We start from the raw sequence: 23,811 nt of genomic DNA, 5'->3' as shown, positions 1-23,811 counted from the left end.
AAAAACATCGCGAGGAAACAAACATGCATGCCTGAGAGTTCTCCATAATGTTCTCAAAAGTGTGTGAAGTCTACCAATCCGCAATTGGCTAGCGTGGTAGACTATGGCCAAAAGCCCTTCTCACTCCGAAAGGAGACCTGTGCTCTGTAGTGAGCCTGCGATGGGTAATGATGATGACCTACCAGTTATATTGTGAAGTTCCTGATAACTACACCCTAAACACAATCAGTGCGACAACTCTATCTCCCATCTATATAAAGCTTGTTTTACGCCAGAGCAACACGGTGCGACATTGAAGCATGCCACAGGGCTGCATGCTAAATAATAATTAAAAATAAGGACATGGAATGTCTTTACGGCATCAGTTTGCCCCTCCGCCTTTATTATAGGTAACTTCAAGTTAAGCAAGCGTGCTCTATCATAGGCTCCATCATTACTTGCAAGCAGGTCTAGTTGCAGCCAAGCGCTAGTCTATACATTAAAAAAAAGTCAAGGGTCCTCGGCAGATTGTGATACTGTAATGCAATTCTTCACCACGATGTTATCTCAGCATAAAATAGACTGTCTCAAGCACAGCCTGCCACAGGCTGCTTAGGTCCACAAAATTATTGTTTCCATTTGTAGCATGCCTTATTGTCGCATGGTGTTGCTACATCATTTACAACGATTGTCGCTGCGAGAAAGCGTCTTCGCATTGATCGTGCTTGGGCTGTTGGTAATGTTTCCGCTTTCAAATGGATTCGCCATGTAAACCAAACACAGTTAATGTTTGCTACTCCCTATTTATCTGTAAACTACAAGCTCGAGACTTACGAAGAAGATAGAATTGTAAATCGTATTTCGTGTTTAAAATAAATACTGTGTAAGTATAATAAAAGTAAAACCACAAAACTTTTAGGTTTGCGGCTTTTTTACGATTCGGAATTTTAAGAGGGTCCTGAAATATTCAACTTGGCTGTACATAAAACCACAGAGACTTCTTAGAATGTCAATTTGGCAAATAGAATTTGCTTGGACAAAGATGCATTGGAAATCTAAGAGAGTTGTGTATTTATTTTACAAGGATTTCTCGGAATATGCCAATCCCGGACTGAATTTAACCGCGTTTGGGTAACTTAAACTAAAGTGGGAGGGTAAAGTAAAATAAAGTGTAGAGGCTGCTACAAAAGCAGATTTTGAATTCACGTGGAGAGAGCATTTTAATTTGCAAAGGTAGATAGTCAAAACGTGGTCAAAACATGCCAACATGAACAACTAAGCTAAGTGGTCATTTAAAACCGGTCAAGTGCTAATTTGCTGGTAATATTCATAAGCCGCAGCAGCCTTCTGGTAGTTGCATATTCAAACAGTTCCTAACTACTTAGTCATTTGAGGTACTTTGATATAGATTAGCGATGTCTTGTCGGGAGTCGGTCAAAATGTATCCAGTTCAAACTGTACAATTTCAATTTAAATGCTAATACAATTTCTGTCTGTAGCTGTGGTGCTATCCTTGAAGATAGCCTGCTTAACGCGTGCCTTTAAGGCCTGGACATAAAGTTCGACAGCGGCGAACTTAGCCCGCTGGAGGCCCGAGGCGGCATTATTTAATGAGGCTCCCGTTTGCTGATAAGGTTGTTTTTAAAGGATTTAACCTCTGGAGGAGCCCGTAAATAAATAACACGTATTTCTTGCTTAATTTTATTAAGCAGTGAGATGCTGAATAATATCGCAAGCGAAGCGGACGCGATTTCTAATAGTACTTATTTTATAGAGCAGAAAAGTTTTACCAGGTTTTAAAAAGAACTGAAAATAGTCTAATGACTAGTATTTCCTTACGTTTTCTTTATCCTTTATCTATTAAATCAGTAAATAAGTAAAGTATTTAAACAAGTCGTGATAAAAAAAACTCGACTGCCCTGCTAAAAACCGAACTAAAAAGTAAAAAAAAAATACATTTGAAAATGATGCCATACATACAGCCGCCATAATGTTTTTTTCAAAAAAATTATAGCCACTCGGGATGATGTAAGGAATTTTAATGATACTCCACACATCTGAAACCTGGTCAGGCATTTAGAAGTTATGGTGGAATAAAGAAACTCACATTATGTATGTGAGTTTCTTGAAAACATTACACTCCTTCCCTTTTTTTTTGACAGTCATCTAATAATAATCTAATGAACACAAGAACAAAGTGTCATAAAATAATAACTAACGATAAACTAAGAAATATGTCAATGGACGGACTCTTAGATATAAGTACTTTTATAAGTTTAGGTTAACATAATATTACTTATTAGCTTTACTCGTAGGCTAGATTGTAATTCTAATAAAGTACTGCTGTCAGTACTTTATGGTTATAAAAAAAAAAAATCTAATAAAAAAAAAAGTGTACGCGTGCTGTGGCGACAGTTTTCGATGGCGCTAAAAATGTAAGACAAAAGCGTTGTTGTCGTTAGACGTTTGGTGTGTCCAAGCCTTTATCCTTGAAGATAGCTTAGCGCGTGCATTTATGCAACACAGCGTTATTTTAGTGGCGACGCTATTCGATGGCGTTAGAATGCGAAAAGATCGCGCAATGTTGCATTCTCTGCTATTACCCGCTGTGTCGACTCACGACTGTAAATTGTTAAGTTATTCATATTGCTTCTTAACTCAACTTTTAGAAATGTTTTTCATTAAGTTGCTAATTGGGTAGCTAGATACTTGTTTTGTGCTTCATTCTATTAACCGACTTCAAAAAAACGAGGAGGTTCTCAATTCGTCGGAATCTTTTTTTTTTTTAACGTATGTTCACTGATTACTCAAAGACCCCTGGACTGATTTGGATTTTTTTTTTTTGTTTGAAAGGGTATACTCTGCAGGTGGTCCCATATAAATTTGCTGAAGATCTGCTGAATATCTTTGGAGATGGAGAACAGAACTCCTCAATGGATAAGAGCAAATTGCTCGCGATCAGTGTAATAGCTTAGTAAACAGTAGGGTTTTAACTGGGCATGGCATATTATAGTACAGTGGGGCCACTAAAAATTGTTAAATAAAAAATTTTGAAGTCGGTTTTATTTTTCTTTTGAATTTTTTTTTTACTCAACGCTTCGATAATATTAGGCATCAAAAACAAATCCACATTAGGATAAAAATTAGATAAATGTTTCGAGTTTGTTATTAAATTCTGACATAGGCATGTAGTAATGCATGGATGTTATGTCAGAATTTAATAACAAACTCAATACATATACCTAGCTATGAAATAAGAACTATTCGTCTGTAGTGGTATTAGTCATTGGGTTTGTGTGTATGCGCTGTACAAGATTTTTAAAATATTTTTGACCTATAGGTACTCAATCATAATTAATTACTGCCAATAGGTACTTCTCAATGTAGCTGATAAAATCAATGCTAAATCATTAGCAACAAATTCACGATTCCACAATTTCGTTAAGAGAAAAATCTCAAGTTGTCAATTTCGTTAATTAAAATTAATTGCGAAGTTACCTTTGGTTAATTCAGAAGTTGAAGATGATAAAACCGTCGTAATTTGGCAGTTTCGATAAGATATTTATTTTCGTTCGGCCTCGTACGTGCAGTTTATTGAATTCCGTTCATTTACTCACTGGGCCAATTACGGTACACTTTGATGTTCTTAAACGGTGTCGGAAATGGAAGTGAAATAAATTGAGCTGTCAGAAGTTACGCCTCGCGATTTTGAGCGAATTAACCAATAATTAACGGTTCAATTAATTGTTTATCTAAATAAGTATGTAAAAGGAAGAGATCAGTCATCTTTTCCTTTTGACTGACTGATCTATCAACGCACGGCTCAAACTACTAGACAGGTCGGGCTGAAAGGCATGCATGATGCATCTGCATGCCTTTCAGCCCATAATAGCATTTCAGCTTCATAATAGTTATCTAGCTATTATGAAGAAACCCCTGAAAAAACTAGTTTTATGCAGAACTGAATATTTTAAACGTTATACTAAACTTAATTGTGGGCGTCCTAAGATGTGGGTATAATTTTCAGTAAAATTCTTGAACCTTATAAGACTCGGTTTAGCTATTACGATAGCGGGTAAAACAGAGTAGATGTAGATATGGGTTTAAGAAACTTCCAGGTTACCATGGTTCCACCTCAACACTAACCATCTGTCGAGAAAACAGTCAGTTTTTAGCTTGGTATTGAAAAAAGCTGAGCTTACCGTAACTGAAGAAGAGTTGGTGAAACTGTGTGGCGAAGGAGGTGAAAAGGCAACCGAGCGCTGCAATCAGACCTCCCACGACAGCCGTAACTCGAGTAGACTTCCGTACACATAGCGCCACTGTCACTGGCGATAATGCTAGAGCCACACCCGCTGATAACGCGCCGAGATAGCCTGAAAAAGAGGAACCAGTAAAAAATCATTGAAAAATTTTATGACTTCAGCGCCCCTAATGGCCCCTATCTCATTTACTTTCGACCTGTGTACAGTAAAAAAAACCGGTCAAGGGCTCTTTATGTCGTATTAGAAATAACACTTTTTTTTTTAATTTACATGGCGGTCATTTTGAAATTCGTTCTCGTTGTTGTTATAGCGCCAAGACAGCAGAGGCTTAGTAATAGAGTCCCATTAGCACCCTAACCCTGAAAATATTAAAAAAAACCATGACTTCAACCCCCTAATGAGCCGATTCTCATTTACTTTCTAATTAAGTATAATAAAAAAGGCGTTAAATGTTAACACGTTGTACAAAAAATGAAATAATATGCAATCACGCGGGACATCTGTGAAATTAAGCAGCTATTAACCGCAAATATTTCTTTAATTATGAAGCAAAATGCCGAAGAAACGCCGGCAGTCACGTTTTAGCTTACAAGACGGCGACCACAAAAAGATCTTGATATTTTATTGTTATCCAGAATCATAAAGATCCCCGTGCAAGCATCTCGTTTGCCTTGTAAAGGACTGGGCTGCTTTCATTTATTATCTGCGTAAATTCCTTTAAAATATTCAGGTAGGTAGGTAATAGGTATATACCGTTATCAAAAATATTTACCGGTTTCATATTTTTAAGATGAGATTGTAAATTTTCGTAAATTTTAAAGCTTATCTTACGGCACTAAATTGTCGTGGTTTTCCGGTGAAATAAACTTGTACTGAAACTCTGTAAAATTAATATTTTATAGGATGCAATTGCTAATCCAGAAAAAGCCCATTTATTTAGGAATCGTATCACCTACTTGATCATGAACGTGTTTCATAAATTACTAAATTTTTTTTTTTGCGATGCGTTATTTACCGTTTAACTGTACGAGAACTAGGCCATTTAAATATGAAAATGAAAGGCGTGAATATTCTTTGACTTCTTAGTACATTTTCGCATCAACTTTAATTAGGGAACATAGCTACTTTTGCTACAATTATTATAACCGCAAAAGAAATTCAACAAAGCGAATTAAGGACTACAATTTAAATAGAAGAGATAAATTCAGCCGCAGCTGCTGGCACTTGCACAAGTTTTGTAATTAATCTTTCTATCTAACAAATGAGTAATATTGAAGTTTTCTAAAAAAGAATTACATTAATTATATTGTATTGTAGTTTCTTAGCAGATAAAAACAAAATAAATAAAGAGTCAAAAGATAATCTGGACGTTTGTTAAAGTGGCATTAGACAGATTTATTGATATCGCTCGTTTCGCAAGTCACAGCTTACTTTTCTAAATGCCACAGGGCAATTAAAATAACGACTGTTGGTGTAGGATTTATTTAGTGGCTCATTCATTGGCCATCTTCAGTCACACTGAGCGATTCATAGCTACAGCTACATTATAAGTAATTCATGATCTTTTGCCTTAGAAGCACGACATGAATTTATAGAAACCATTATTTTAGAATTATTCATGGCGTTCCGCGTCTTCTTCGCGTATATTTTATTACATAACATTTATTATGTATATAATATATACCTAAGTCTATATTTTCGAGTCGGTAGAAGAAAATAATAGTCGTTTCATCTAATTCTAAGGCCATAAATCGGTAAAGCTGTTTTAAAATTATGTACGTGCATCTGGGTCGGGAATCGGGATCTAACCAGTATTTTAGTATACACTGACGTATTCTTCTTATTTAAAAGCTCGTAATAAATAAGATAGTAAAGCAAGAACTAGCTTGATAAGCAAGTTCGTAGTGTAAATACTTTAGTGATAGAAGAAGCGAAGTATTCAATAGATTCCACAGTTCCGAAACGTTACAGTACCTAGTGCTGGTTGCAAGTCTTTTCAAATATATTTGCAAATGCTCCCCGAGCGGGATCGCTAAACTAGAACGAATACAAACTAGTTTTTAGAATTTTAGAATTTAAACGCTGGGTTTGTAAAATGCGCACTGGAATCTAAGCATTTGAAAAGTACATGTAAAGTTTAAAACGAATATCTTTGAATGGTGAAAATTTGAACTTTACCGTTTTATGGACTTCACCAAGTTTATTTGATGCAATAAAGTTGAAGGCGAGAAATGTAGTCGTGAAATCTAATTATGTGCAACATTTACATAAAAAAAGGGTATTACCTACTATAAGAGATGAAATAAACAGTTTTTAAGCTTGTACAAATTAATATCTTTAATACTTTCTTTGCTTTTATTCTAGCCAATACTTCAAAAAAAATTGCTTATTTTACCTAAGTAGGTAATGGTAGGTACTTACTAATTTTTTACTGACAAGTTACAAATTTGGCGTAAATTACATCATAGTCACAAGCACTTAGCTTTAGTAAAGCTAAGTAAAGTATTGTGGTCTAAAGTTACAACACAAGTTTTCAAACCGTATTTCAAAACCATCTTTAATTCATAAACGATTTCGCTATTTACAAGGCTTCGCACAGAGACGCTATACAATGCAGTACTAAGAGCCAATTTCTGCTGATATATACGAACACACGGACGGCGCTTGAAACTTTTTGAACCAACTAAGCTACTAAGCTATCAGAGAAGCTATGTGCCGTAATTTTTAGCCGCGAATAATGAGCTTAGAATAGTTTACGACTAAATAGTTTATGTACAGAGAGCTTAGATAAGTGTCTAATTGAGTACTTAAGTTTTTAAATCAAAGAATTAAGGATCTTAAAGGACAATGCTCATAAAAACTCCTAACACAAACGAAATGTAACTCAAATCTAAACGTATATATAACAGGAAAATCTGACTGACTGACTGACTGGTTGATTTATCTATGTAGGGGTTTGAAATTTGTGTAGTCCACGCTGATGAAGTCGCGATCATAAATGTGTAGGAGGAGGAATTGATCTACGTATTTGTAACTCAAAAAGTACCTAGGTCCCTATATTGTAAATATTTGCAAAATTATGTGTTGAGTTTAATACTTACTTAATTATTTACAAGGGCCATTATAACAACTGCTTCTGAGACTACTAGATAGGAATCTGAATCGATCAACGTATTTTTGTATGAAACTTTTAATAACGAAGCCATATTGTCTAGCGAATTCGAAAGTAGATACTAATTATACCTACCTTCTAGACCATTGTTTTAAGTATTATTGCCAAGTTCACGATGGAGTCGAATCGGACGTCTGACAAACATTGAAAAAGTGGTAAGCTGAGTTGTAGGAGATACCTATACAGTCCAGAGGTTCGTCGACATTTAAAGGTTTGGACAGACACGTAGATTAACGGCAGCAGTACGACAACGTCACACTGAACGCGTGTATGATTTGTAAAGCTTTGTTTTCCTAGAATAGTCGCATAACGGCCGCAATATAGCGTAAATGACGTCACTGAAACATCATTAGCGAAGCGGTTACGGTGTCAAAAAAGCTCTCGTCATATTGTTCCAATAGAAACGATATTCTGGGAATGTAGGGCTTTTTAATTACTAGAAATTGTATGAAGTACGACATAGGGCGAAGCGTGACGACGACGGCTGCAGTAGCAAAGAGAGAAAGAGATGGAAATAAAGCAATGGGCAACATTGATTTATTGCCATCTCTTCCTCGGTACACAAGAGTGAATATAATTAATCTATCCTTTTGTTTTGGCATCTAAAAGTCGCGCTGCCAAGTTTTCCGCTGCGCGTATTGTCTGCCCAAGCCTTAGCTGAGAACGCATCATCACAGCACACATCTGAAGAATGAATCCACTAGACAATGTTTAATCTCGCTACACAGATTGATGAGAGTAGCTTTGTCTAGCTTGTTTATCTGTTGCAGCCATCGTGTCATGCATCTAATTTTTGCGAGACGAAACAAAAGTAAATTAATGAAAAGCACACCTTATTATCTGGTTATTTTGCCCTCCAGACGGCAAATAAGTGTTGGCAAGTTCTACTCGGAAAAATTACATTTGCATTTTGTTAAGAATAAACCTCGATAAAGGTTTACGATACCTATAGGCAAAATATAACAGGAATATCTCTTTAGGTATAACATAGGTATTTTCCTAATCCTTAGGTTGCCTGGTAGACATAGCCACTAAACGATAAAGACGATAAGGCCATATTTTTGTATACTAGGTACATATCCATACTTACCTAATGTTATAATGCGAATGTGTCTGTTTGTCTGCCTACCCGTTAAACCAACTTTGATATTTGGTATTGAGATAGCTTGCATCCTGTAGGGAAGGAAATAAGCTACTTTTGGTCCCAGAAAATTAAAGAGTTCCAACGGGATTTTTAAAAACCTAATGCCACGTAGACGAAGTTGCAGAAATTATCTACTTGGAACCAAGATAGCCTTGTATCTCGAAAGCGCAATTAGATAAGTTACTTTTATCCCGGAAAATGGAAAAGTTCCCGTGGGATGTTTGAAAATCTAAATCCATGCATCCATCCATCATTTAGAATCTGACTATCTGTACACATTTATGTTTTTTTTTTTTTTTTGTTACTTTTACTAAGTTATAAAAAATTGAGAATCGTTTATTAATAAAACTTTTAAGGCTGCAGCATATTGGCCGCTATTGCCTGAGCGTTTAGTCAGTTCAGTACCGTGAAAGATAATATTAGCTCAAGCTTATTAGTATAAGCCAAGCCAATATAAAAGCTGTGCAATGCTCAAATACCTACTTCCGTTCGGATACTCAGTCGAGAGTCTCGAGGGAAGCATCTTATACCTAATTTTGTGTTTCTACATTTACACTTATTCGAAATCTATCGACATTATCAAGATGTGCAAAGTGGTACCTAAGTACTTACCAAAGTTATGGATGGAACCCAAAAGGCAACCGAGTGGAGTAGATTATTATATGAGGGTTTAAATTGCTTTCTTTATATGCATTACGTTTTAAAAAGTCCCTCCAAGTGTAAGTTAACATCATAAAAATAAAACAAAACTTTTCAACTCTTTCTTCACAAAATCAAAACACACTATAAATGCATTAAACTGAAACTTTCTTTTAAGTAATGACTATTATAGTAAAGGAGCCGCAGTAAAGACGAAATATGTAAGGTTATAAAGAAAGAAACAAGTTTATTCTATAGTCGGGAACAAATGCAGGGGAAAATATTATATATGTGGTTGTCTCAATAGATTGAAATCTTTGAAAACGTTTCACTGTAAGTATCATGGTTTTGTTGTTTGACTAAAGAAACGGCAGGCTTTGTGATATTTTACATCACCAATACTAGATGATGCCCGTGAAATATTGAGTTAGAAACTCAATTGAATTATTTTTCAGGGAAAAATATTTTCGGCTCCTTTTACATGAAATACGACCTCACGGATCACTTTGATAATATTAATCTATTGAAACCAATAGTCAAGGCAGATATGATAGTGTTCAAGCATAAATCTATAAAAGAAAGCATCTGGATTCTGGATTGTAGACTATAAACTGACGACAAACAAGTAAGTAGGTATGAGGAGACAAACAGCGGAAACTAACCATATGGTGTTGACAAGCCCTGCATTTTACGGGCATGAGTTCAACGTTATTTCAACTTTTGAATTAAGTTGGACATGACTTTATCTCGAGTTGCTTGCTTTTCTGAACTTAGATAATTTCTCTAGACTAGTCGTGCGAATAGCATTCCGGTGATATTTACTATAGTCGTAAGGCCCATTATGAATATTTTGTGTAGTTCCGTGAAAGCACTTACCTACCTACATTTAATGTTTAAAATATATTATTTAATAGAGTTTATTCTATTTAGAAACGTTGCGGGCTATTTTCTTTAGTGATTTTCTAAAGATTCTGTAGCACGTACCTACATTTTATTATTTAAAAGTGTTAAGGTCTACTATCTATATTTCCGCCACCATCTTTATGCCATCGTCGGTCCATCTTGCTAAACGCGCACTACAGCAACTATCGCTTCTACGGAAGCATGGCCTGCCCCCTGACACTTCAATCTGCTGATGGTTTGGGTTATGTCAATGGTCTTGGTTCTCTTACGGATCTTCTCTTCTCTCTTCATTTCAAATTTTGTCCTTCAGAGAAACTCCTAACGAAGCCCTCTTCATAAGTTGCCGAGCGACTTTAAACTGATGAAGCAAGCCCTTTGTCAGTATCCACGTTTCAGCGCCATAAATGAAGTCGGGATTACATTGATACTTTCGTCTTTAAGATATTGATGACGAGACGACCTTATGCAATGTTCCAAAGCTGAACACATATTTAATAATTTAAGTAGGTAGGTACGTAGTGCGTAAAATTAGTAAGGGCCTTAGTTTCTAGAATAGTGATAAATATACCTCACCAGGCGACTACGCCAGGGGAGTTAGCTGGTACCTAAATATTAAAATGGAACTAAAAACGTAAGATGATTAAAATAACGCTATTTTTAATAATCCCACCGGCTTAAGCCATATCAAAGAGAAATTGTTGATTTATGTCATTTGTAATGATATAGATAGATTGGATTTCTAAAAATAACAGACGTGTTCTGGCAGGTGTAGAATTAAAAGATAAAAAACCAAAACCAAAATGGATATTTTTACATCATAAAACATCGCTCTTCTAAAGCTTATGATTAATTTCTACTAATTACTAATACTATACAGACAGACAGTACCTATCTATATAGACGTGACGAGGTTTTCCATTCAGGTTGACTAAGTAGATTGATTTTCTTTTCTTTGGTGATGGTGATTGGCAAGTCCAATTTCTTATAATAAATGTTGACGAGCTGGCGAACAAAAGGGTGTCATTGCATATTATACTAAAATTTTGCAGGAGCAAAAAACTGACTAAGAGCGATTACGCACTCATCCGATCTGAATCCGTGAAATTACGGATATAAAAAATCGGACCGAATTCGGATATTGCTTACTCACTAATCCGATCTCTGATCCAAATACAAGCTATTCAGTGGACATCTTTGATATATTATCTACGATATATTATGTTTGGTTTGAATCCAAGGCACATCCGAGATATTCTCACGGATGACGGAGAGAACTCAGATGACGGAAGTCGGAGCTCGTGCGTAAACTATACGATACAAATATGTAGTTCTATGACTACTTCGGAACGTATTTTCAAGGATTCGGATCGAATGCAGTGCGTAATAATCACCCTTAAAGTACCGGAAACTTTACCGTTTAAGTACTTAGATCGAAAACACGAATTTTAGCATGGTTATAGACCGTTTTGCTTGCAAATCAGTTCAAGTTTAGAGGGCCAAAAACGTCCGGATCCAAGAAAGAAGTATTTTGATCTAACCACATAGGTACATTGACCGCTACCACTACACCATTTTTCGCCAGCTCTTCAAGTATTCTCTTCAAATAAATTCACGGGAGCACATAAACTTTATTTGCCTATTGCCTCTACATCAAACTTATTCAATGCTTTATTACAGTAGGTACTTACTTAATTTACATTTTGCTAACAGAGCTTTTTCAGTTGCTTATTTGTTACTTAGTAATATATGTACCTACTTGTATTTGAGTTCTTAGAAAAACTTTATATGAATATAGAAATGTCTGTATTTGAATATTTCATCCGTAAATTCATGATTCTTGAAACTTGGCAACCTCAGTTAGAAGGAGCTTTTTTCTACTATACCTACGTACTGGGAAATGTCAATGGAATTTGTGTATTAGCATAGTTTCTTCCGTATACGTGGGTTGAATCAGATGTAGTATTATTGCTACAATTTGTTAGTGAATGTTGTTGCTTACGCATGGCAGGAAACTTGGCAGGCTTATCTACTGAGATTTAATAACTACGTTTCTAAAGATATTCGGACTGACAAACAATTGAATGATTCAGCATCTAAATATTTATAGATGTAACAGCGGCAAAACAAATTAGTAGGCAACGCATGATTTTCCTTTACATTTTATTGTAACTGTTCTTATAAATATTTTGGCTAACACACTGCTGCATCTAACTATTGAATTACGCAACTTCAATGGTTAGTGTGCAATGTAACTTGGACGGCGTTATAGCCTCATTAGAATAAATTTTCCTTGTATTATTCAAAGCAGTATTCATTCTAAAATAGACAATAAATAACCTAGATAAAAGGACCCTTTCAAAGAAACTACAAAGTAGCTATGACTTAACCACGTCAGCCGCCCCGGCAAGCGTTAATTTATTACACAAAATTACCATTACGTACGTCACAACTCACAATCACAAATCACCGGCCGCGAAACGTGTGATGAAAATTTGGAAATTATGATCGTCGCTGTACAAGCTTATCACAGAGGCTGTCACCGAGGCAAAACATATTAAACATCCTTTAGGATGATAAATGTATCGTGACTCGTGAGGTCGGCGCAACACACGCCTCGTCTCGATTCTAATAAACGATTGCCGATGATTGGCAGTTAGGCGGACGGCCACCTCTCTCCTGACTATCCTTTTTGCCGGTCTAGCGCTTTTTGTGAATATCAAGTCAAAAACACGCGTCGCACTCATCGATCTATCTTCTTCGTCGTTAAGATGCACTTGGATTTTCAAACTTTTAATATTCAGGTCACGGAAAATTGTTAAGTATTGAAGTAGAATTTTCCCTAGATCACTCAATCCAGTTCAAAGTTTGTTTAGTTTGTAAATTCTTCATTTTTATCGAGTAAAATTCGGATGCAGAACTAAGTTCTTCCAATCAACTACCTGACTAAGTTCCGATACATTTATGCAAATTAATATTCAGTGCGCTTTTTTTAGTGTTTTCTTCTTTTGTGAGTCGTGGTATAGGTCGTCATCATGCCTCATCGTCGGCCCACTTCTGAGTACAGGTTGAGACCCGTACTCAGTAGTGGGCCGGACTAGCCACGGCTAGTCTAGTTGGCGGACTTCGACCTACTTTTGAAAATATTATGGAGATCTCTCAGACATGCAGGTTCCTTCTCGGTGTTGTAGGTAGGTAAGTAGGTAACTAAATCACAACTATTTTCTTTTATACTGTGGTGTTTCTTGAAACCATTCAATCTATAGTTTGCAGTTGTACCCGAGGTAGCCCGTAAGAGGACATTACTTTCATATTATGATGGTCCATTCGTTAGAAATGTTGCGAACGGCTATCACGCCAGATATAAAGATAACGGTTCTATTAAATACGATAATCGATTCTTGACGACACTTAAAGCACATTATGTTATATTTATTGACTGTTAGTTTTACGATCGGAGTGTAACTGAAACCATTTGGCCGTATTCCTCTCGAAATAAAACTGTATCATTGATACTAAATACGTTCTGAATGACGATTGGTTTTCGGGTAATAAAATTGAATTTGTCAGTGAATTTATTTAAATTAAAATCACCGTTGTTTATGTAAGCGTCGGTGAACTGTTTGAACTGGTTGCAATGAATTTTGCTTACTTTGATATTAGGAGTTTTGTAAGACAAATAAGCTTCTTGGATATGTTATGGCGTAGCGCGTCTTGAATTTACTGATCTTTCAATATAGTGCTCGATTCCGATCTGAGCATTGGGCGTTTTGATTTTTGATTATTAGGTTAAGGCTGAAAAGACGATTGGTACTTGTTTCATAGATATAAAAACCAATAAATAAACCTAACCGAAATAAACATAGAAGATTTAAGACTTAGAAAGGAGAACCACCAAAATGGCACATAAGAGTACCTACCAACCGTTAAAATGGTGGCTTTGTTTCACTCCACTCGCACAGAGTAGGCATAATAACGCTTTAGAATTTAAATATAAGTACATATAATAATATCTCAAGAATCCCACGTGCCTCGGAAAAGAAAAGTACACCAAATATTAAAAGAAAAAATGAAGTTTTATATTTATAATTTTTATGATAGTGTTTTACCAACACTTCAAGGGAATGTCTACATAATTTGATATGTAAGTACATATTTAAAAATTATGTAAGTGCTAATAGGGCAAATTCCGTTGCTTGTTTTGGTACGTCTCTTTACAAAGTGGCAGCTGTCCTTTATAATTTTCTTTTAGGTACAATCTAAACATTTAAAACTGGTGAGTTGACTCTTTCATTTCATTAGTTCATTAGCTTTCTAATGAAGTGAGTCAGCTTATGACACTGAACAACTTTTCCCAGAGTAGCAAATTCGTATCTCTAATTGCCTCAGTTTCAACGAGAAGCTCCGTTAATCTTTTAATTATTTTCATCACTCCTGAATCAATTTGCGGAATTTCATAATTCGATAATACTAAATTGAAAGTTGATAGTCCATATCCATAATTCCAAACTAATTGACCGAGCGAACGCAAAGACTGAGTCTACTTACTAATTAATTACTTTTTGTCACGAAAAATCAAAGACTTCCCACGGATTTTTTAAAAAACCTAAATCTATTCGGATGAAGTGGCGAACATCATCTATTAGACTATAATATTATTAAATAGGTGCAATATAGGATCATCATAGGATCTTAAACATAAGGTCCAATTTAAGGAGGGTCTGCATTTTGATTGCAAGCCAGCTAAAAATCGCAATTTGAGTGATGTTTTAAGACTGTTCAGCAGTCAACATAACTATTGGGTAAGTAGGTACTGAAATTGCACTGTAAAAAAGCGCATCCAAACTGTAATTTTCCAGTTGCCTTTGCAGACCGTCTGTCTGCATGGCTCTTTAAATCGGTTATACCTACTTTGTCACAAGTGAAGCGTGAATAAAAGGGTGCTAAAAATAACTTACAGATTTCGCTAAGATTATTTTTATTCGCACCACAGATAATATAATCACTTGTGATTTGTTGGATGATCTTACTTCATAAAAACTTTTTCCCACAATGTAATATGAAGATGTGGGAGCTGCCAATAATTTTTGTATTCACCATGAGATATAAATTTCAGTTTTTCTTTAGAAATAAGTAGATATTCGCATTTATAAAGCTTCTGTTCGTGAAAAATGTCTCCATTTTTCTTCTCAAAGGTAAAACGATCCCGAATGTCGGAGTTACAGAGAGGCTGTTTGATTTACTCACTTAAATAAAGTGTATTTACATGCACGATTGTAAATATTGGAATATAGAAAGGCCCAAATATATGCGGGCGGACGGATTGAGCCTATAATATTATTTAAATGAAGGTTTTCTTTATTATGCTTTTAAGAGGGGTCTCTCCGTCACTCGCTTCATACAAACGTAGTTCCACAGACACAGATATTAGTTTCTAGAATATGTCTGCAAAATTTCATGGACTTTGGTTGCTTAATATTCAAATGAAATTGGAACTACGATTGTATGAAGCGAGTGACGGAGAGAGCCCTGTTAAATACGAGTCGAAATATTACGGAATATCGTATTCTTGATCTAGGTTTGTGTGATCAATCTAGTTGCCGCAGCTTTTGTTATGCTTCTAATTTATTCTGAAATAAATTTTTCTACTGTAGCATACCAAGTACAAGAAAAATAAGCATTATAATATTCTGAATGAGCTTAACATGAGGCAGTTATTTCGAAATTACAGACAGACACTTCAATTTTATTTATTAGTATAGATAGGCAGGTATATATTCGCACCTATCCTTATAGTTCATTCATGGGATATGACCCATGACTCATGACGCTGGACCCCTGAAGGCTAAACTACTGTTTCAACAGGTAGTTTTACCACTATAGTTTTCTGTGATATTAAGTTGTATACATATTATACATTAAGTTTATAGGAAATCTAAAAAAAACGGATTAATGAGATCTAATAAACATTTTCCATAATTTAGGTTTCTATAACTTAGCTACTAATGCAATTTTATAGTCAGTACCTAATCATGTCTTACCTATGATAACCAAACAACTAGCCCTAGCTAAATGTCATATACTTACCTATAAAAAAATAACACTGGCTAAGAATAGTTAGACGCTTTTCTTATTTCTTTTAAGAATATCTAGGTATTATCTTAGCTACCTAATTAAGTCCTAATGTTTTTCGTAATACATACTTTCAACATTCTACATGTTGAAGAATACACAGATTTTTTTCTTACTTAGCGAACTCTCCAGACGCATTCAGAACTTATTGTCTTTGCACTTACGTATCTCGGATTGGATTTCGTCCAATTCGACAACCTCTAAGGAGTTGTAAATGATTGCTGAGAATAAATACTTGGAAAAAACATTCATTACACAGACTGTCTCCAGTACAAATATTGCGGCTTTAGAAGTTGAATAACTCTTATATTCTGTAAACAGATAATATAATTTGTTGATTAAAATTCTTACCCTTAAACTATGGAACGAAGTGAGGGATATTCGATAGGAAAACAATAGCAAAACTGTTTCAACATTAAAAAAAATGGTAAGTACAAGAGATCTTAGCTTGCATCTCGGAGACAGATATAAGGTACATTTTTCGGAAAATCAATGGGTTCCCACTGGATTAAAAAAAAACTAAATCCACGTAGTCAACGAAGTCGTGGGCATCATTAAGTCTCAACATAAAGAACTCAGTATATCGCATTTAATTCGAAAGCGTTAATCTAAAAAAGTATAGGTAAATAACATTTTCCCTCAGAAAAGTTTCCACGCGGCGCTGACGAGGAAATTTTAAATCATTTATTGCTTTATAATAATTTTGTTATGCTTTGGGTTATAATCTAAAACATTGCTATAAAAAGTAGTCTTACTTGCTTGCATCCGCACCTCCGGCCCGAAGCGTCTGACAACTTCGACAGTCAACACAGCAGCAGCTTGGTGCAAGCCATGGGCCAACATTTGGGCGATGGTCCCCGCCGCCGCCACGCCCCACCCCCATCCTCCTTCGGGGTAGTAGTGTCGGGTGAGCGTGAGCAGTTGTCGCGGGTCGAGCTTCGCCTGGCGTGCGGGGGCTCCGCCGCTCGCCTCGAGCACCAGCGGTAGGGACCGCGTGCGCAGCAGCGGCGCGCCGCCCGACGACCAAGACTCTTCCATCAAAGCCTGCGCGCATCGTGCGCCCGCGTTGCCCGCATCACCGCACCCCAAACACAGCCCGGATCATGTCCGCTCACACATACCACTCCAATAGTAATAATCGAGATCGAATCCAATACTCAAGTTATTGAGACTGTTGAATTTCAAGTCGTAGTACTGCTGCTCAATGTTTTCATCACTGAGTGCCGCGGGAAGATTTGAAACTACTGTTGGTTGTATTAATTTTGTTTAGGGCTTCTTTCACAATTTGCTATTAAAATACATACCTTTTTAATTTGTCTGGCATTCGTCTTACATCTTATTATCGATATTAGATTTGCCGTTGACCACGAAACTCTCTATCCGCTAGAATCTAGATGCCTTTTTATTGTAACGGAATATTTTCAAGGAAGGAACAACAAGCTTAATTTGCTATAATCTGCCAAATATGTATGGTACAAAGTGCAGCATGAGATATGCAGCGCCCGCCCTACCACTGTTAAATATGCTGGAAAAACAATTTTGCTGGATGTTCAGTAGTGGCAGGGCGGGCGGTGCATAACGCACGCTAACACGTTGTATCAAATAGATTTGTCTGTTTGACGGATTATAGCGAATTACGCTTGTTGTTCCTTGAGGATCACGGTTTTCCGCAAAATAATGCATGCTTCAATCCCATAATTGAATATTCCTTCTAGAGAGCATTGTAATTTCGTTAGCCAAAAAATGTTTAAAGAATATGTACTGTAAATATCAATAAGCTTGATGCTTTTATTTCCAATTTAGATAGCATATTGTGAAAGTAGCCCAAATGAAACGTTCGAACTTAATATTACACGGAGCGACACCATTCGAAGAAAAAAGAAAATGGAGTTTTAAGCGTGTGTAAATGACCAAATGAAACGATAGAGACTTAGATTAAATTCGTAGTCATGATTGTCCGCCGCCCCTTTCCAAAGTAAATATGGCTCTGCCATCGATAGGGTATCAAGAAAATTACCGAAATAAAGATTCTCTATCGACATTGATTTGACATATCTATGAGTCTTAAATGTAATAACATCGGATAAAATCGAGTAGACCGTGTCTCGCCACTAGTATTAAATCCTTTAAGACGTCATTGTTCTATAGCCTACGCATTTTCTGCTAAGCCGTTTTAAAGTTCATCTAATTGCATCGATCAAGATAATATGATTATTGTTTTATTAGTCTTTTGAACACGTCTCCGCTCCACTCTACTTCAGTGCAAACGCACTCTTAGGCTTGACACACATCTGCAGAGTGGAGTGGAATCGTTATTTCTTAGAGTATGTACAATATAGTTGCTGTATTTTATAAGCTATCTAACAAAAGAGCAACATGTATCGCGGCTCACTGCGTACAGTACTTGAGTAATTTCTGGTCATATCTTTGACAAATCTTGCCTGCTCAACGTAGAGAGAATAAATTACTGTTTACACTCAGTACTCTACAGAAGAGCGGGATAAGTATTATGTTCTTAGTAATATCCTCATGTGTAAGGGACCGCACTCAAATGGTGTGGAAATTGCTAAGATATGCGTAGGTATAAATTCATAAGTTGACAGTACGTAATATAAATTATTATTAGGTATATTCGAGTAATTGCTTAATGGCGCAAAAATGCCACCTGAAGTTAAGTACCTCTGTAGATAGAAGAATACTTAAAATGGTCATATGAAAAAATACTCTAGTTAGAGTATACCTTTTCAGGCTTTTAATAAGAATCGTGCTTTTGGATAATATTACCATCGATTACTCGTTCTATCCTACGCTTATCTTACGTAGAAACATTTCTAAGTTCTTAAAACAAAAAAAAAACAAGCGCGCGCTGTATGGAATGTTGTAGTAGCGCCTTAGTTTTGGTGATAAGGCAGAGATACTATTTAATATATATGTATTCAAAGGTATAGTACTTATATAGGCATAGACTTAGTACTTATATCAAAACTAGCCGATGCCCGCGACTTCGCCCGCGTGGATTTAGGTTTTTTGAAATCCCGTGGGAACTCTTTGATTTTCCGGGATTAAAAGTAGCCTATGTGCTAATCCAGGATATTATCTATCTCCATTCCAAATTTCAGCCAAATCTGTCCAGTAGTTTTTGCGTGAAGGAGTAACAAACATACATACACACACACACACACACACACCCACACACACACCCACACACACACACATACAAACTTTCGCCTTTATAATATTAGTGTGATATACGACAGAATTATATATTTTATCTTGAAGCAAAAAAATAACTCGGATTCCATCTTAAAACAAATCTAGCAGACAGGATAAGGTAGAAAGTTATGTTTGCTTTTGAAAAACTGGAAACCCGGAAAATGTATACAAGTTATAGGTAAGTAGTTGAACGTTCGCCTGGCTGAAGGTTCTTTAAATTATAACAAGAGTACAAATATTTAGGTGTATTTTTGGTAGTTCATTATTCATTGCCATGAGTACAAGCATGTAACCTATCTAAACTAGCGTCCATTTTGGAGAAAATCCAAACTTCTTGCTACCGATTATTATTTCCTGAGAAAGAAACTGAGTTGTCCCATTTGCAGATATTATAAAAACAACTTAGCAAGTTTTTTTTAGGCCCAGTTTTAGGCTGTAGCCATTTTAAGAAAACCAACTTCATATAGATATCCAACTTTAATATTATTACGAATGCCAAAGTGTCTGTCTGCTTGTCACGATCTCGGGCTGTTACGGCGGCGTTTAAGAGGATTATTGTCAACGATCCCCCGTCGATTTCCTACGTATGATATTATTGTTCTCATCTCTATCTGCCCTGGTTCGTGTATTCTCGGTTCCTAGATCGGTGCATTTGTGATAACCAATTCTAATTGCTGTGATTGGCTGAATTTACCATGTTCTTGCTGCGACAGTGAGTTTGAGCCACTAGCGGAACAATGTTAGCCGGTCAGAAATGATTGCAATTAGTCAACCTGTATGACGTCCGTGTTCTGTTTTTGATTACAAAAAAGAAAAAATTGTTGTTGCAATCATCAATTTTAGCAAATAGTGAAAGAGAGTCGACCAATCAGAGGTCACAACTACCGTCACACTTTCTGTGAAACTATGGCAGTAGGCTTACCGAGTAATGAAAACAATTTTTCATTCTGTAATGTCATGTGGCAAGTAGGGTTGCCACCTGCCTCTTTTTGATTTACAGGCTACCACCATCAAAAATACGGGGTTTAGATTTGAAGAAATTTAAAAATTTGAAGTATTTGAAGAAATAGGCGGTGGTTCTCTCTGAAATGCATGGAAAGCCTATTTAGATATTTCAGTTTATTTGTAAGTTTTGTATTTTTTCTCTGTATGTTGCCGTGTCTTGATTGGTGAACTGTGTTTGCAATGTGATTTTAAATAAAAGATTTATTTATTTAAATAGCTTTTAAAAACTCTAGTTTTGTAAAGCAAAATGTTATACATTTCATGCATACAATCTTTGCATTTTAACTTAAATTTACATTTAACTTGTAATTCCACCTTCACAGTATCAATACTATGGCCGTAGCCAGGAATCGATTTCGGGAGAGGTTTTATCAGGGCCGGAACTGAATCCTGTCATGAGGAAAAAAACATTCGCTCAACTTTATGGGCTAATTACCTGGTTAGTGGAATTTCGCCTTTCAATTTGACAGTGAGATAAAATACAACAATAAAAAAGCGCGAGCGCAGTGAGCGTAAGTGTTTTTGGTTCAATTACAGAAAGAATTAAAGTGAAAGGGAAACGAGTTTAGCCATAGCAAGATTTTATTTTTAAAGCTCCCTATCCATACTAATATTACAAATACGACAGTATATCTATTTGCCTATCTATTTGTTACCCTTTCACGGCCCATCTTCTTTACCAAAATTTTGGTACTTACTATTCAGAGGTAACTTGCATCCCAGACATAAACTTTTTAGCCCGGAAAATCCCCCACGGAATTTTTAAAACTCTAAATTCATGCAAACGAAATTGCGGGGCTTACACCAAGTAATAGAAATTCAAAGCGCGAGTGAAGTGAGCGCGAAATGTTTGATATATTTCCAAAAAAAAATTGGTAAGCAAATGCAAGAAATAGTGTAAGTATTATTTTAGGCTTAGGTTTTTGACGGCTTCCCAGGCGCAGTCGCCATTTCAAAATTTCTGGTCTGGTGGGAGGCTTCGGTCATGGCTAGTTATATGGTTAGTATGGCCCTAACGGCCAAGAAATTAGACTGCATCATCACTTACCACTAGAAAAGATTAAAGTCACGGGCTAACTTGTATAAAAAAAGGCTAACATCCTCAAACCAAGCCCCGCCGCCTTGGCTACGACCATGATCAATATCGAGTGGGTTTCGGCTACGCATTGCCGCAAAAGGAAAATATTCTTTCTACTGGACATAACGTCAGTGTTCGGTTTCGCCAGCCAAGTGCGAGTCAGACTCACGCACCGAGGGTTCCGATTCGGGTATTTTTTTCGACATTTTACATGAGAAATCAAAAACTGTTATGCATTAAAAAAAATATGCATAAAAATAAATAAAAATCTGTTTTAGAATGAACAGGTAAAGCCCTTTCATATGATAACCCACTTGATATATGTAGTTATCTTACTTTGAAAATTGAAAATACTAATATTTGTTCATGAACACATGACAGACGGATAGAAGGACAGATGGACAGACGGACAGACGGAAAGACAGACAGACTGATAGACAACGAAGTGATCCTATAAGAGTTTTTTTTTGCTTTTGAGTTACGGAACCCTAAAAATATTTAGTTTTATTTGCCCCGTATTTTATTTTCATAATTACCGGTTTCTCTATCCTGACATACGGGGTAACCAGTAAAATACGGGGCCTCTGGCAACCCTATTCGGAAAACACTGTCACATTCAAGTTAATGTCAAATATTTTGTTTTCAATTACAGAAAGCTGCATCAATCATTATTACAATATTTTCTTTGTTGTGATTGGCTGAATTTTTGAGTTTCAGCCAATAAACAGACTGTTTGCCAATTAAACGTCATAACAATATAAATGCCAGAAAGTTTAACCAAATAAAACAAACTTAATGAGAACCTAGTGAGAATGCAAACGGCACACAATTTATAATACATATTATGTTAGTCGTATATAATAGATATTATAGTAGTCGTTCACTTTGGTAATAGTCAGATTGTCATCAGTAAAATTGATATTGGTCGATGTATCGTAAATTATTGTTTCGGTGACAAATATTTTTATTATCTATTTATCTTTGAACAGAATGGAATAGAATGAAATGGAATGGAATACAATGATAAATTTTTATTCCTGTAAACTTTTAGGTAAACTTCAAAGTGTTTTTGGATGGTCAGAAAAATTTACCACTGGTTCGGAATGCCGTTCCTACGTTTTCTAGGGTTTCGTACCTCAAAATGAAAAACGGAACTCTTATAGGATCACTTTGTTGTCTATCTCTCTGTCTGTCGTGTGTGTCAAGAAAACCTCTAGGGTACTTCCCGTTGACTCAAAACCATGAAATTTGGCAGGTAACCTAACTGCGTAATTTTGGGTAGTTTTTTTAATCGATAAAGAAAGTTTGCGACATTGTTCAATAAAAAATTTGGATTCCAACTCCTCAATCCTGATGTTGCAGGGGACCTGACTACTAAAGCTAATGGGATTTAAAAAGTGTCGATTATTAATTGATATTGAAGGTATCTATACCAAGTAAACACTTTGTCGTTGACCTCAACCCTGATGCTGTAAGAAATTGCATTCCTAAATCCTGGTGATCCCTCGGGATTTGAAAAGGATAATCCGTTTAAATATTCTTACGTGATACAGAAACAAGTTGCATCCCGGGGACGGGCTATTACGGAGAGGCAACTTTTGTTCTGGGAAATGAAAGGATCGGGATTTTTAAAAACCTAAATCCACGCGAGCGAAGCTGCGGGCATTAGCTAGTTGTAAATATGTTTAGAAGCTACTATAAGATAATAGATAAGGTACTTATTTCCTTATATTTTTAATGTATGGCAGCGCGCGGTTTTAAATTATAAATTGCACGTCCTGTCCTTTTCTGTAATACATTTTTTTCTCAATATCTACCGCTTTATCTCATAGCAAGAGTCTGTAAGACATAATACAGTGAAAATAGTCAAAATATACAATTTTTGCAGTTTCCACGTCAGTACCTGTCGAATTTTTCTAACAGTGTAAGCAGCAGAGCTGAGTTTACCATCAAGTGTTGATATGTGGGTGTTCCATAGAAGCTTTGCATCTAACATTATACCGAGAAACACGGGGTTCTCCTTTATTTTCAACATATGATTATTTATCAATGAATTTATGTCATTTAAGGTCCTGGTATTGGGCAGTGTGAATTCAACACACTTAGATTTCTTTGCATTTGGAAGTAAATTGTTAGCAATAAATCAGAGAGTGACCTGTGATATGGCATTACATATAGTATACATTGTCAAAAATTATAATATTAAAGCTGTGCGTATTGCGTGAGGAATAGGTTGCAAGAGAGTTGCAACTTGCAGGGTTTGATGCATACGCTATTGCCAGCA

At 36.0% G+C, this 23,811-nt stretch overlaps 1 protein-coding gene across 6 annotated transcripts in view; it reads right to left on the bottom strand.

Annotated features, from left to right (window-relative positions):
* The window catches only part of LOC123870005 (monocarboxylate transporter 10-like), a 156,961-nt gene that overhangs the window by 16,153 nt on the left and 116,997 nt on the right, over window positions 1-23,811 (bottom strand). For 2 of the 6 annotated variants that reach the window (XM_045913157.1, XM_045913156.1), the window contains exons 2-3: window positions 16,987-17,519; window positions 4,182-4,355 (exon numbers count right to left, since the gene is read on the bottom strand). In XM_045913157.1, coding sequence (XP_045769113.1) covers window positions 4,182-4,355; window positions 16,987-17,269 — 457 coding nt within the window. In that variant the 5' untranslated portion in view covers window positions 17,270-17,519. The remainder of the gene's footprint in view (window positions 1-4,181; window positions 4,356-16,986; window positions 17,520-23,811) is intronic. The other 4 variants (XM_045913154.1, XM_045913153.1, XM_045913158.1 and 1 more) reach the window with 3 other exon arrangements.

This window comes from Maniola jurtina, chromosome 12, assembly GCF_905333055.1.
Source record: "Maniola jurtina chromosome 12, ilManJurt1.1, whole genome shotgun sequence".
Taxonomy (NCBI): Eukaryota; Metazoa; Arthropoda; class Insecta; order Lepidoptera; family Nymphalidae; genus Maniola; species Maniola jurtina.
Note: the sequence above shows the minus strand (reverse complement) of the source record. Positions and strands in the feature narration are given on the sequence as shown.